The sequence below is a fragment of the Mastomys coucha genome, unplaced genomic scaffold (genome assembly GCF_008632895.1).
Source record: "Mastomys coucha isolate ucsf_1 unplaced genomic scaffold, UCSF_Mcou_1 pScaffold22, whole genome shotgun sequence".
NCBI lineage: Eukaryota > Metazoa > Chordata > Mammalia > Rodentia > Muridae > Mastomys > Mastomys coucha.
Window position 1 is genome coordinate 30459536 of NW_022196905.1, and position 15792 is coordinate 30475327.

At 51.5% G+C, this 15792-nt stretch overlaps 1 protein-coding gene across 2 annotated transcripts in view; it reads right to left on the minus strand.

Moving 5' to 3' along the window:
- Sorcs2 (sortilin related VPS10 domain containing receptor 2) overlaps nucleotides 1–15792 on the minus strand; it is a 365519-nt gene that overhangs the window by 22265 nt on the left and 327462 nt on the right. For both annotated transcript variants that reach the window (XM_031341821.1, XM_031341822.1), the window contains exons 10-16: nucleotides 11817–11963; nucleotides 9221–9323; nucleotides 7884–7960; nucleotides 4877–4968; nucleotides 3971–4078; nucleotides 1239–1359; nucleotides 32–165 (exon numbers count right to left, since the gene is read on the minus strand). In XM_031341821.1, the coding sequence (XP_031197681.1) occupies nucleotides 32–165; nucleotides 1239–1359; nucleotides 3971–4078; nucleotides 4877–4968; nucleotides 7884–7960; nucleotides 9221–9323; nucleotides 11817–11963 (782 nt within the window). The remainder of the gene's footprint in view (nucleotides 1–31; nucleotides 166–1238; nucleotides 1360–3970; nucleotides 4079–4876; nucleotides 4969–7883; nucleotides 7961–9220; nucleotides 9324–11816; nucleotides 11964–15792) is intronic.

Here is a 15792-nt window from a genome sequence, read left to right on the forward strand (position 1 = left end):
GGAGGAGCCCGGAGGGAGGGGCAGTGCCCACCAGAGGAAGTCGGAGTCCCGGCACTTGCACACTCGTGATGTGAGTGCTGACGTGAAGCTCCTCCCCTTGACACACCAGGATGTAGGCTTTCTCTTCCGGAAACTTCTCTGCTGGCCCATGATACAGCGATCACCCTGTAGCAAGAACACTAGGATGAGGAATCCACCGAGGATGGCAACAGCCGTCACTGGCTAGTCCTGCGGCTCCTGTCCTGGTGGTAGCTGGGGTAGGGGCATTTGCCTCCTTTGACAAGCAGGGAAACTGAGGTCCGAAAGAACTTGACATGTCAGTCAACTGGCTCAGCTTCCCTCATCTTAAGCATTGTGACTGGCCCTTGGTGATCACAGAACAACTGGGCCAACAGGGGGCAGGTGTGTGAACATCTGGAGGTGAGCCATGCCTGGAGGGCTCCTGTGGACACACAGGAGATTCTTGGCCTATGCTTGGAACCACACTGCCCTGATACAGAGCCCCCTGGTAGTGATGGGGCGGGGCTGGCAGGGACTCTGGAATCTTCCCAAGGCACATTTGAGCACTTTCTTGTAAACCAGTTTCTGCAGAGAGCTGTTGAGTCTCTAGCCAGATCATTCTCCTTGTGTGAACTCTCCACGCTGGATCTCTACATACAGAGATATCTGGCCCCCGGCTGACTTCAGCTACTCTTCTAACTAGCGGCTCAGTCAGAGTCCCTGACCTCAGGTGTATCCTCTTAGGAATTTTCCATCTTCCTTGGCTACAAATCTCCATTTGCTATTCTGATTCCCTGGTCTTTAATAAAGTCCTCCAGGCTGACCACAGTTTCAACAGGTGCCACTAAATCACACCCACTCACAGTCCTCAGGTACTCATGGAGGTGTCAGCTTCTCTCGTACCACCCTCCAGGAGCTGACATGGGGTCCTGTGCTCAACCCAAGGTGTGAAGGCTAGACACTGATGATGCGCTATGACATAGGACAGTCTCGGACCCTGATGCCATACAGTCTTTGCCCATTTGCCCATAAGCAAAAAAGTCCCAAATTGTATCATGGAGCCCTCCTGGCTGAGGGTGGGGCTCAGGCCTTGCAGGTGCTAGGGTCATGAAGAGCTGCATATCAGAGCAGCTGCAGGTACGAGGATGGCCCACAACATCCTTGAGTGAGAAGAGGTTGGCACCTGTGAGATGCCCTGGAAGAGGAAAGGACCCTGTGGCTGCAGGTTCATGGCCCACCTGGAGGTCAGTGAGGTCCCAGGAGCTGTAGTCATCCTCGCCACACTGCCGGGGGAAGGAGGGCCGGAAGTCCACCTTGACCAGCTCCCAGTCAGAGCGGAAGCTGATGTGACCAAAGACCCTGAGGGGAGAAAGAAGGAAAGCCACTTTACATTGGCCCTTCCTTGATGACCAGACATTCATGTTCCCTGTGCCACTACCTGTGATGCCTCTCCTGTTCAGTAGGATTCAAGGATGTGACATGCCAAGGATGTCCTGCTGGCCTTGGCCTGATGGTATCACCCTCAGAGTGATTGCTGTTTGTGGCATGCTGATGGTAGTAGAGCAGGTCATCCATCCGACCCATGCAATCCCCTTTCTGCCAGCAGTAGGCTCCCTGCCTTCTTGGCTGCCACAGACCCTCCCATAGCCTGCATACCAGGCCTTGCACTTGCTTTGTGTGAGCAGGAGCCACGTCCCGTATTATCTGGTGTCTCCTTGCCTTTCTGCTGGCCTGCCGTTGCCTACCATGTGGAATTGGTTCCAGGCTGTTTACCCAAGAGAGGGCTGGCACTCCAGAGAGATAAGCCATTATAAGGCTTGGACAGTGGATGATGGGGTCGTGTGACAGTGTAATGCATCCCACTGAGCAGAGGGAGGGAGAGAGGGAGGCCAGCCACACAGGAAGCATGCAGGCTCAGCTTGGTGATCTGAGACGAGTGTCTCACACTGGCTTCGGCTCCTCTCATCCAACTGCCCTGCAGACCATGGGTGGCCTTGTCTCAGGGAGCCTGCCGTTCAGATGGGCGTTCCTCTTGTCAGAGCCCCATTGTCACCTTGACAGACAGCTGGAAAGGGGGTTCCCACATTTCTGTCCATCTCTTTAGGGCTCATTGTAACCTGTGAGGAATGCATGCTGATCGTCCCAGATTTCAGAGGGGAAGCAGATTAAGGAAGGGCCCCACCCAGGGTGGTACCTTGTACCTGGGGCTGGCAAGCTCACCCTTGTGAGGCTTGGCTTGTGACATAACCAATTAGCCTTTGTGTGATATACTTTGTGTCCCATACTCTGCATTCTGAGCTCAAGCAGGGAAGCAGGTTGGTCCCCTCTCTGTATGTCAGTTCCTGTCTGTAAAGAAAGCCGAGACCTCAGTTCCTACTTCTAGCACCTCTTATCTAGTTGAACGGTCCTAGCAGGAGAGGCCAAAGGGCCACTGACTACTTGGCAGAGAGCAGGAAATGTGGGCCATGTCGTAGAGTGTATTGCTGGCTCCACCCTAGGGATGGTCTGCAGCACCGCTAGGCTGAAAGCCCTCATAGTACAGCTCAGGGCTGGGACCCTCTGTCCTGTGCTGTGGGCAGTCTTGACAAGGTAACTAGGCAGCTTAGATGTGACCTCTGGGCGGATGAAGATAAAAGGTTCCGTAAGGGTGGGGCTCTGTCCTAGGCTCAGACGGAAAGGTTTTTCATTCTGCCAGCCTGTTTCCCTTCTAAGGCACGTGAATGATCTCCGTGCCCACTGAAATTGGAAGCTGTTTGAAGACGCAGCCTTGTGAAAGGCTCCGTAGGAACCTCGTGGCGCTGTTTAAAAACTTAAAACGTGAATGCGCCTGCCTGTGAACTTTGCAGCTTTCCCTGGATGAAATGCCAGCTGCAGGGATGAAAGCTGCATTTGGGACCAGACCCGGATCTGAGGACCTTGGCTGCACAAAGCACAAATGTCCCAAAGCAGCTACAAAATGCAGAGTACAAGATGAAGTGAGGTGGAGGAGGGGAGAGGATGTACTCAGAGCAGAAAGTGCCCCAATGGTGGGGCCAGGCTGGGGAAGCGGAGGCTTAGGAACCCTGCCAGCTTGCTGGAGTTCTGAGAGCTGTCAGGGCTGTTGCCTTTGTTGCTAGTCCTTGCTTTGTAGGCTCAGCCCTGCACATTGTTCAACCTCCTTGCAAAGAGACCAAGGGACCAGGCTGAGTCTGCCCCAGCCCAGGCTGTCAGACTTCTTCACCTGCTTCTCTTGACAAATACCAAGCACCATATCCCTGACCTCCCCTGCTGTCTCACACCACAGCCTTCACTCAGACAGTCCACACAGACTGGAGAGGCAAGAACTGTGGATGCTTGGCAGGTCACAGTACTTGGAGGACCTGACTAAGAACAACTTGCATGCCTCCCAGGCTGCTAAGTAGAGGGAGGCTGGGACTAGCTCAGTCTTCTATGCCTGGTGCTCAGCTCTTCTTGGATGCACATACTACCTGTGTCCTGCAATAAGGCTTGCCCTGGCTTTCTGCTAGCCACTCAGGAAGGAGGATGTGAGGCCAGCACCACAGACTTTCTCACTGCAGCCTGACTGTGGGAGAGGAACTCTGTGACTCCTGGGGGTCATGGATATTCTGTATGGGTTCCAGGGGGCTGTGGTCACTCCATGGGGGCACTGGGATGTTCTGTGGGGTTCTGTAGGGGTTATGGACGCTCCATGGACACTTCATGGAACTCTCTAAATGCTCCCCAGGGCCCTGAGTTGGGAAAGGCATGCAGGCCACATCACCTCCCCAGTTTTCTTCCTGCAGTCACTGGTCAGTGCAGGCAGAAGATGATCCTGCTGGCCAGGGTGAGAGGAGGAGCCACTGGCCTAGTAGCAAGAAGCAGAGGCCCAGTCTGAGGCCACCATAGAGACCAGCCATCCTTGGGGGTGGCTCTGACTGGGGTCTTCCTCCTCATACCTGCCTGTTTCACCCACGTCCCGTCACACACTCACGTCATGACCAGCGTCTCGTCCCCTGGCTCGCTCAGCAGCCCATCCACGAACACAGAGGTGCTGGTGAAGTTGTGTGTGCTCCAAGTGTGGCCCTCATCCACGCTGAACCTGTAAAAGGCCACCAGTGTCCACAGAGCTTGTCTTACTCCTTTCTGCGATGCTCTACCCCCAGGCCTGACTCCTATTCACCAGAGACCAGTTCTGGGCCATGCCAGCTCCTAGGCCACAGCTGAACCACAGCCTCTCTCTCTCAGGTGAGACCACAGCAGATACCTGCCAGCCAGGTGGCATCCCTGACTAATTAGCAATTCGATGGACTGGTACCCTAGACATATCATTGGGGTACCACACAGGCCCTGTGCCCCATGAATAGCAGGGTCAGCCGAACCTTAGAAACATTCAGTGATAGCATGCAAGGCTGGATCCCAGCTCAGGGTTCCTCTGTCAGTGACATGTTCGTGTTACAGTGATACCACCTCCCAGGATACACACCTCTCTTTTTTTCCAGGCTAAACTGACACTGGCTGGCTAGAAGTTTCTTAGCTCTGCCTCCTAAATACCAATGTTACCCTATCCTCAATTTGTCAGCTCTCTGAAGCTTTGGTTGAGCCCACTCTTAACTGGGCACCTACTGGCTTCCTTATCTGTACTCCTGGCTCCTCTACTAACAGTTTCTTGCTGATATGTAGGGTATCTCTCTGGACTCCTGAGCTCCCAGCCCCCCTCCAAGTTACCCTGACTAAGCTATGTATTATTTTTTTTTTATCCTGAAAGCAACATGGTCCATCTCTGGGGCGCCTCAGAGAGTGGGGAGACATGGGTCCCCCTAGTGTCAGGATCCCAGGGAACTGTTTTGGTCTGCTCTGTCCTCTGCCCACATGTCCACCCTCTGGCCCATGCTCTCACTTGAGGATCTTCAGGGGGATGGAGGTGTCCTTGATGGCGGCAATGACGCCACCGTGGTCCAGGTACAGTACATGGTGCTCTTCCTCAAAGACCTGTGGGGTGACATATACTCTCAGGTGAGACAAGGCTAGCAGAGCTTGGTCAGGAAGAGATACTAGTTCTCCAACACCCTCATTATCACCCCCAACTTAGTACATGAGGAATAAGTGGGGTCTGGAAGACAGTGGCCATTTCTCTATCCTGAGGGATGGAGGAAACAGTGCCGTGTACACTCACTATCCTGCCCACAGGAACTCAGGTCAGCAAATGGCCCAGCAATGAGGGAAGCACAGTGTGCTCAGAGCTGAGGTCAGGATGAGCCTCAGGCCTATGTGGGGTGCAGTGACAGAGCCTGGGTCCTTAACACCACTGCCACCAGTTGGGTGTGGCCAGAGCTGGCTCTCTGTAGTCCCGGCCTCACTAATCCATATGCGCCATCATCCTTTCCAGCTAGGGAGCCACTGGAGGCTGATGACTCTGAGCCCTCTGTGGCCATCTCAGTGGAGGTCTGAGTTGGGTACCAGGGGCCCTAGCATCCAATGAACACATGAACGAATGGTCATCATATGGATGAATTAATGAATGGATGCTCTAAGGATAAATGAGGAATGCCCACTGAGGATTTGGTGGGGGAGGCAAAGGTATCTTGATAGGGTCCACCAAGGAAGGACAACTATGTTGGCCACAGCCATATGCTGATATCCTGTCTTATAGATAAGAAGTAAGGACATACCAAGGCCTCACAGTTATTAGTGGCAGAGCCAGGCATGGCCCTCAGTCACTCCAGAGTACTTCAGTGGACTGGCACACATGGGGTACAGAGTGTGTCCACAGACACTGAATGAGGGCCTTGCTGTCTAGACCACATCACTTTCCTTCCCCTCTAGGTAGTGGTTGCTATCTCTCCTGCTATGGGCGCTGGAGGTGCCAGGGCTCAGGGGGTTAGAGAAGAGCCCAGGGAACTAATAGTTATCTCCTAAGACATCAGTGCGCTGGCTCCTTGTGAAAGCTTCTATCACAAGCAAGGTGACCTGGGCCAGGGAAGAAGGGAGGAGCATTGTGGAGCATGCTAGATGAATGGACATAGTCCAAGCTAGGTAAGACATGAGAACGGGCAGAACTGCTGCTTCCAGATGCGTGAGGCCAACCCACACCAGCCCTGACTGGAGTGGAAGAGGTCCTGACTCCAACAAACTAGGCCCAACAGTAAGCCGGTTGGAGACAATGTCTGAGAAATTGCCAAGAAAGCCTCTGACAGTGTCCACACTGTGGCTCTCAGCACCTTCAGCAGCCCCTGGGGTACAGAGCCACGGGGACACAAACCCATCCCTGGCTCAGCCTTTTTCTGTTCCTTCAGAGTCATAGCAGGGTCTTAGAATGCTGTTGGTGAGATCCTTGGTCACTCCAGGAAGCTCGGGGTCTTTTATTATCTAGGTTTTCAGACAGATCTTGCTCTGCAGATGGCCTTGAACTTTCATAAGAATCTTCTTTTCCCGTCTCTCTGAAGCTGGTGTTACAGGTGAGTGTCACCAAGCCTGGCTTCAAGCTGTGTCTGGCCCATCTTCCATCTGTGAGGCCTCTCTGACCAGGGAGGAAACACCACAGCAGCCCCAAAGGCCCCATTGGTCTGGGGCTGTTGATAACTCCGTCTTCCGGCAGCACAGTCTTCCTCCGCCACTATAGCTGCCTACAACCACAATATGCATCTGTTTCTCCCTGACACACACATGTATGTGCATGCACACACATATGCACACAGGTGCTGCCCAATCAGGCACCCATGAACCCAGGCTGTCCCCTGGCAGGGACCCTTGCCCTGTAACACTGATCCTGAGGTCTCTGAGTTAAACCTAAGCAGGCTGCTTCACAAAAGTGATCCCTCAAATGTCTATAAAATGAGGAAGCCCTTTGGTGCTGCCATCAGTGAAGGTGGACAGACGGTGACCTTTAAGAACCTCAGAGCGGCTTCACCGGCTTCGGTGAAATAGAAATATTTAATGCAATAAATCTCTTCTGCCCTTTACAGACGCCTTGCCTGTTGCATCTTATTAAGAGAGCAGTGGCCTTACACCTCAACGTAGGTGAGCTCTGTAAGCAGGGATGAGTATTTGATGCCTCCCGGGGGATGTGACTGCATGGCCAGGCATTGAGAAGATGTCCTGGGAACAGGACTGGTCTGCAAGACACCTGGCTCGGGTCACCTTCTCAAGTGCTTATGGCCAGACCACCCCTGGACCAACTGAGCCAGGATCCCATCCACCCCAGAGAGGTGGTCAGTGTCTGTTTCATGAGGCAGGGCTCTTCTGAGAGATGCATGGCGTGGAAACCCGCAGCTTCTATGTGTCTTGGGCTCTGTGGGACCTATCAGACCTCCTGCCAGTGTCCTCACTCTTCCCGTGCTACAGGTTGATGACAGGTAACATTCCTCTAACCAGTGGCTCTCACATCCATGTGCATGGGAGCCGCACATGGTCTGGCTGTTGAGGCGATGGCTCCCACAGGTAGGCTTTCCTCATTTCCTTTCCCGCCTTTGTCATCTTGGGCCATATTTCTTCCTTCCAGCAACACACAGGATGTCCCCCAGGATCCTAAACCTGCCTTCCTTACATCCTCTTCTTTATTTATGTGTCTGCAGTCTCTCTTTCTCTTGGTCTGAAGGAGCTCAAAGCCGAGTAGGAAGTAGCCATGTGGCCTTCATTCCCCTTTCTCAGGTGTCCCCAGGGACACACCTGGCTGTGAAGTGAAATGCCCAGCAGAAGCCACAAAGCATTGGGCAGATGGTCCCATCCCCAACTGGCCCCACCTCCTGGATAGGTTCTAGCCCTCAGCAGAGGCCTCAGGCAGCTTCTGAAGTGATGGGGCTTCAGACACCTGGTTCAGGAGTCTAGAGAGTCTCTGTGAAAGAAGGGGTACAGAACAGGTAGAGTCCTGGAGGGCTGAAGGACTCCAGGTAACTTTGACACCTTACCTGCCTCCAGGTGTGCCCGCAGTCAGATGTGATGTACATTTCCTCTTTATACTCCACCAGCTGTGAGCCCAGGTTACCTGACCGATAGAAAAGGCGTTGTTGCTCTAAGACCAGGCAGATCCCCCAACCAAGAGCTGAAAGTCCCCAGAAAAGGAAGCTATGTATCCCAAGGCCTGTATTTCTACCATAGTCACCTACACAGGCCCCTGTCTGCCTTTCTTTTCAGGCAGTGGCCCTGCTGTGGCTATGGGGCTTGAGCTGGTCCCCTCTGGGTAGAAAGAACACAACCCAGATGAGCCCAGGGCAGGGCTCTAGCCTCAGCTACATGGTGGACAGGCTCAGGGGCTTCAGAGTGCCCACAGGCGCTATTTGAGATAAAATAAATGATGATGGATCAGGGTCAGGCCTAAGGTTATGAGTCAGACAGGGCAGCATGGGCTTGTGGTCCCTGGGATGTGTGAGGGCTGCATGTGTGTTTGGGGACTAAGTGCCCCGGAGACCAAAGCACAGGGGGAGGCCAGAGTGTATCTGAGTAAAAGGCAAGCACATAGCAGATGCACTTTCAGTTCCTGTGGAAAGCACAGTTGTTATGCGAGGGAGATGAAACAGGCATCAGGGGCTGAACCCTAGCCCGGGTTATCTCCTTGCAGACAGCATCCCATCCAAGATGCAGGCCGGCCCAGCCCAGAGAAGCTATCCCATGTGGGATGCTACAGAAGGGATGGGGACTTCCAGTGAGGAACCTAGTCCTGTAGGCTCACAGTTCAGGGCACCTATGGCTTCACCAACTGGACCTGGTTTCCCCAGAACCCCACCATGGCCTAGGGCACAGGAGCTTCCTGATGAGTCTGCTGGCTGCATCAGGTAGATGTCATCCACCTACCTGCCTCCTTCTCCATCTATCTATCCATTCAATTCTCTATCTACCTACAAATCCATCCATCTATTTACCCACCCACCCACTCATCCACCCTCCCACACACTCACCTACCCTCCTTATATACTCATCCATCCATTCACTTATCCATCCACTTGCCTATCCTTCCACCCATGCTCCCACACACTCAAACATCCACCTACTCGTTTATTTCCCCATCCACCCACCCACCCATCTATCTATCTGCCCATCCATCCATGTACTTACATACCTACCTATCTAGCCCTGCCCCCTCCACCAATGTCACATCCACCCTTAGGACTTCCAGGGGAGGTGCACCTCCTCAGAGGAGATGACACCACCTCTAACGGACAGAACATGGCCTCAGACCATGGCTTCCGGTTTCCACCCATGAGACAGGAGCCTCTGTCAGGCTGTAAAAGCTTATGTAGCCACCCACCTGCACCCATGATGAGGCCAGGGGCAGTGTCCTTGGTGTGTACTGTGCCTGACACATAGGGGTTGTCTGCCCAGCGCAGGTGCAGGTGCAGGTGGCAGTCCGGCTGTCGAGGAAAAAGGAAGAATGGTCAGCATGTGAGAGTGACTGAGGAAAGCCAGTTCTGTGGCCAGATCTGCTCCCTGACTTTTGTCAGTGAGAGCTGGGTAGGAGTGACTTAAAAGAATGAATGGAAGGTGGGAAGCTGTGCTCAACTGGGTGATGGGGACAAAGGCTGAGGATGGCTTCAGCAGGAGCTCCCTGGAGCCTAGGGAACCTAGGAGTGGAGTGTGGACCAGCCAGGCACTGTCTGCTGGAGAACAGAGACCAGAGGTCTGAGAGAGGGCTTCTGGGGGGCTGCATCTCATCCAAGGGAGGGGCCTTGTAGCCTGGATTCCCCTCAGGATGGGCTTTCCACATATGGATAGCTGTGTGATTCTTGGGGTCTGGACAGCCCCAGCTTTCATTCATTTACTCATCCACTGATTCATTCTCCCATCCAGAATCTTTACTGGGTACCTTGGCTTGAGGCCCCATTTATTGGCTTCCAATAGTCCTGACCTGTTAGGCCAGTCTAAACTCTGCATGGGTCAGAGGTACAAGCCCTCTGAAGCTGCACAGAGCATGGCCAAGCTATAGAGGTAAACAGGACCCCATGGATCTTGTACAGCAAGCCCAGGTATTTACAGGTAAGGTGGCTGGCAGGCGAGTTATCCATTTCTGCCCCTCCCATATGCGGGAGCTGGCAGATTCTCTTCAGAATTGTCTACCAAATTAAAGCTTGCATCGTTCGGTGGACAGTGGGCAGCAGCTGACACAGCTTCAGCTCTGTCTAGATGTACTTCTGACATACTGGTCCTTCTGAATACATATGTTTCTGTGACTTCCATTAAGAACCCCAGGCAACAACAGATTTAAACCCATTTCCCATTCATCCTGTTAGAAGAGATCTGATCAGGACTAGGGAGATGATGTGATGGGTAAAGTGCTTGGCATGAAGATTGGAGTTCAATCCCTGACATGTCCATGAAAGTTAGGCACAGTTGCATGTATCTGAAGCCCTAGGGTAAGGGGTTGGGAGTGGAGACAGGCAGATCTTAGGGCTTTTCTGGCCAGCCAGTATAACCAATTGTTGACCTACAGGCTTAGTGAAGGGACTCTCACAAAATAAGACTGAGAACAATAGAGAGAGACAGTCCATTAACCTTTGTTTTTGGCATGTGCTCACACATGTTATCACACACACACACACACACACACACACACACACACACACACACACAAAGAAATCTGATCAAATATCCCACTATCTATTTCCCCATGGCTAGGGGGAGACATACCCAGCCAAGCCAATCAGAGAACTGGGAGCCAATGCAGGACAGCAGAAAAATCCCATCAGCCTGTCCCTAGTTCAGGGACAATGTTAATACAAGCACCAAGACTACGACAAAGACCCCAGCTGTTCCTGGGTGGCATGGCTCCAGGCAGACCTTACATCCCTGAATTCCCAGGAACCTTGCCACTGCCATCTGACCCCTGAGCCACACAAGGATGAGAGAATTACACTGTCTGCTCTGAAGGCCTGGACTTGGCCACCTGTCAGTTCTCTGGATGGAGGCCACAGCTGCACAGGTGGGAGCCAGGGCTTTGGGCTGTCACTTGGTGCATCTCTGGCCTGTTGACTCCCAGGTACTTTGCTTTGGTCTCCAGTGGACTCTCTGCTTGCCTGAGCCACTTGGCATCTTTCTTCCTCCTCCCATCACCTTTTGGGTCCCTGGACAGAAATCTCACAGAGGCTGCCTCCTCATGGAGCTGCATAATTGCAGACAAGAACCATCTCTTAGCTGAAAGTTGCTTTGGCAGAATAATACGGCTTCATGTTCCCAAAGATGATACAAAAATTAGCCTGCTATGAAAAGCAGCTCTGGGCCCGAGAGGGCTTCTTTATAAGTGGCAGGTAATTCATGCCTCATGCCGGTGGGCAGGGGCCATGGGCCTTCCCCATCTACAGTGGGGCCTAAAGAAGAGGCCTAAGAATGGAGTGAAATAGAGATCTCGGGACAGACAAACTCCATCCCTCTTCTTTAGGGCAGCTCATACTCAATGGGCAGCTAGTAGTCACTAGATGTGGAAAATGCTGTCTTTAGTGGCACCTGTCACTCTATACTCTTCCACTGTCACTTTCCAGCCCTCAATAACATTCAGCAATATGCAGAAGCAGGCTTGAGAGTCCCTCTGTTCCTGCTGTCCCTTGGACCTCTGTTAGCACCACGGGGGGTCACACGAGCACTAGTTTGGTAGGGAATGCAGGTATGGGTGGCAGATACCAACTTAAGTCAGTGACTCTCCCGCCTGGGGTCATCTGGACAGGGGCTGTGGAGCTGAGAGTAAGGGAGGGACTAGGGTAGGGCAGTTTCTCACACTTGTTCATGGACGAGAACGATGCCCATGTTTCCCTCTGTGTGTATCCCTATGCCTAGCAGAAACTGGCAGCTTGTGAGTCTCAAACGTGTCCTGGCAGTGGCAACAGGGTAGGCACGCAACAGGGTAGAGTATCTACCGGCTGGCAGTTGGTGGGCTTCCCATTCATGTCGGTGCTGGGTGGCCTCAGGTAATCCCAGTCACGGCCCTTGTTGTAGGTTATGACCGTTGTCACCTTGCCATCCACTTTCTGGTTTGCCAAGAAGACTCCCTTCACCCCTCTGACCTGAGGAGACACAAGAAGGACCATAAGCCTCGACACAGATCACAGAGAGCAACAGTGGCCAGGCATTGCCCCCTACTGAGACCATTGCTTGTGGCTTTATCTCACCCTGGCTTCAGCCTGACACATGGAGACAGACCCTGGGCTCAAATGGGAAAAGTTCTGTCTACTCTAGGGACTGGGTGATCTGTAGGACACTGATTTGTTTACCCAGGACTTCTGACCATCAGATGCCTGGAAGGGTCCTGGTCCCCTGACTAACCAGTGTATCGATGAAGGGATTCCCCCTATACCACCCTTACTCTAGAGCCCAGGATCTCCTCACTTGCTGTGACTATTAGACCTTTATGGGGAGGTCCTGTGCCCTAGCAAATACTTATGCATTTTCTTGGGGCCTCTCAGCTCAATCCCCCAACAAGTCAATTGGTGACAGTGTGACAGTCCCTGTTTGTCTTGACATGAAAGAATAGGGCTCCAGTCTGCCATCTTTTCTCTATTTATTTTTTTTCTCGTCAGTTTTTAGATTTTCTCTATTTCTTAAGGGGGTTTCCAGCTGAGGCTGAAGCTTCTAAGGGTGGCCACAGAGTTGATTCGTAAGAAAATACAAAAGCCAGCCATTTTGCCATTTTAAACACAGTTTCTCCTAGGAACACTCTATTCCTTAAGCCCTCATTGACTAAGTCACTTTCATTGAGTTCTTCTAGGGTGGTATGACAGGTACAGAAATGTTTCCTTTCATCCAAGCCCTACAGCAGAGGGATGTCTACTTCTTATATTGTTGTAGTGTTGTTGCTCACAAAGCTCCTCAAAGGACTGGGGCTCAGACAATTGTTTATTTTACTCAGAACTCTAGAGCCAAGGGTTATAATTAGTCTGAAACAGTTAACAAGGGCATCAGTACTCGCTACACTGAGCTTAGCACTCATCATCTCATTTGAGTCTGAAAAGTCAGTGCAGTTATTCTCCATGTCCACGTCTGCAGTGCAGGTGGACAGTTGGCCAGAGATGTGCTGCTATGGATGTAGGAATGAAGCAAGGAATAGGTAGGTAGATGAATGGTGGTTTGGATGAACCATAGATGGAAAGATCTCTGTGGGTGAATGGGTAGGTAGATGGATGGGTGAATTGATGGATAAATGAATGGATGATGGATGGGTGGGTGGGTAGGAGATGGATGAACAGTTGGATATGTAGATGGACTGGTGGATGAGTGCATGGATGGTTGGTGGACAGGTAGATGAATGGGTAGATGGACTGATGTGTGAATGGATGGGTGGATTCCAGATGAATGAATAAATAAATGAATAGAATAAATGGGTAGATGGATGATGAGGATAAGTAGATGAATGAGTGGAGAGGTAGATAAGTGGATGGGTGCAGGGTTGAACTGTGAAAGGATGTGTTATGGGATAAGTGAATAGATAGATGGGTGCATGGGTAGATGAATGGGTGGGTATATTGATGGGTGGCTTATGAATGAACTGGATGGATAGACAGATGGATGGGTAGATGGGAGGATAAGTAGATAAGTGGTAGGCAGGTGAATGATTAGGTTAATCAATGGATGGTTGGCTATATGGATGAATGGATGAGAATATAGGTACAGGTGGTTGGTTGGGTAGACAAGGAGGATGATTGGATGGATGGATAGATGAACGGATGGGTGGATTAGCAGACAGAGCAATGGTATCTCTACTATCTGTAGGTGCTGCAATATCACAAACACTGCTTCAAACAGTGGTGGCCAGAGCTCTGACCCAAGTCTCTGATCTACTGTCAGGAGTGTGCCCTCGTCTGGAGGCTGTAGGGAGAAATCTGTTCCTCTGCTACAGGCTATGGCTCCTGGATCTCTTCCTTTATCTTCAAAGCCAGCAATGCAGAGTTCCTGGCCACCATCATAGCTTTCCTTTGACTGACCATAACTGCCTCTCTGTTCCACTTTCAAGGACCTCATAGCTACCAGGGCTCTGTAGAGACGGTGTATAACAACACTGTCTCTGGAGTGGAAGCCTCAAGCCCGCCAGGAGCCTTGGTTCCCTTTACCAGGCAGTGTGACACACAGAGGTATGGATTCTGGGGCTCAAGCCTTGATTCAAGCTCAAGGCTGGCTGGGTGGGCATATTCTGTTTCACAAGTGCACCCTCTGACCACAGACACATGTGGGTCTGTCATGTGAAACGCATTCACCCATCTGAAGGTCTCCAAAGTTCTCCTTTTATACATCAGTATAAGTTAAAAAAAATAAAAATAAAAATAAATCCATTTCCATTTCAACAGCTCAGAGGCTGCAAATTGTATTGAATAGGTAGAAATATAAAAATGGGCCTGTGAAATAAGAGAGTGAGCTCCTTGCTTCTGAACCAACGTGGGGCCCAGTGTAGGGTCTTATGAAGGGTGCTCCAGGAGAAAATGGAGAACTAGAAGGCAAAAAATGGAAGCCCGTCTGCCAAGTGACAATATCCAGCAGGGAGCACCCCCTGGTACCACAGGTTGAAATGGCTGCTTGTGGCCAGGGCTCTGCTCTCTGATTGCTTTTCTACTTCAGGATGAGTATCCCAGTGGTTTTTCTGAGTCTGTAGAACCTGGGTCCATGTCCTTCTGCTTTGCTCCCCTCTCTGCCTCTGCAGTCCACGCTGCTGTGTTTCTGCTGTTAACACAGTTTTAGGGACCTCCGTGAAGAGAACAGTATTTGGCACATGACACTTCAAGACCAAGTTCTCAGCACAAAGGAGATTAATTTACCCCAGAGGGACAAAGGGCAGGGAATAAGACAAAGACAGGAGATAGAGGATGAGGGAGAAGGGAATGGGGAAGAGGGAAAGGGGATACTTGTCCTAGAGAACAAAGAGCTGCCTCTGGATTGAAAGGAGACAGATGTGGCCATAGGAAAACAGCTGTCTATAAAGGTAAAAGGGGAAACCCAGTGTTAGGATGAGGTGTTTAATTTTAATTGGGTATGCTAGTTAGGGCAGCCAAAGGGGCTTTTGATAGCTGGACCTTGGTAGTCAGCCTCAGGAGGAAGAAGTGGCCAAATAAGGGAACAGACTTTGGGGACTAGCTTTAGGAATGTAATCTAACAGTTTCTAGCAAGGCAGAGAAGGCAAGAAAGGATGCCAGAGCCATTTTGCCATGCTTGGGCCTACTAGAGTCCCTTCATTCAGTGTCTCTCTTACCAATACCATCAGGATTTGCTGCAATGGACTCTGCTCCCTACAGTTGGCCTGACATCTCCAAAAGCACTTCAGAGTGCCTCTTGTGACACATTGTGTGACCACAGGATCCATGAAGTGACTGATTTGGCCTGTGATACTCTGTGACACCTCGAACCCTCTTCCTAACTCTAACATAGTAACTCAGAAAAGTTCTTTCAAAATCTAATAGGCCCTAAGGAGGCCCTAAAGGGGGGCCTCACGGACCAGGTGGACCACCCTGCAACTCAGCAGCAGAGAACCTGGACATGCTTCTGGCTTCCTAGTGGCCATATGGAGGAGACTCATGTACCATCTGCCAAGCCAAGCCCTTCCCACCCACCATCCTTAGTGCCAGAGTAGGTGGCACTGGGAACATGGAGTTTTGCTGGACCTGGCCTTGTTTCCCTAGGAAAGACATCCATGAATCTTAAAAAGAGGGCATTGTTATGGATGTTGATTCATACCCCAGAAACCAAGCCCAGAGAGGTTAAGTCACCTGCCAAAGACAACATAGCACAGCACAGCAAACACATACTTGAGCCTAGATAAGAGTACAGGTGATGGAGAGCCAGAACTGAGCCTGTTGCTACTTCCCATTTGATGAAGCTGAGAGGATGAGTCACTTTGGAGGCACCAGCTGG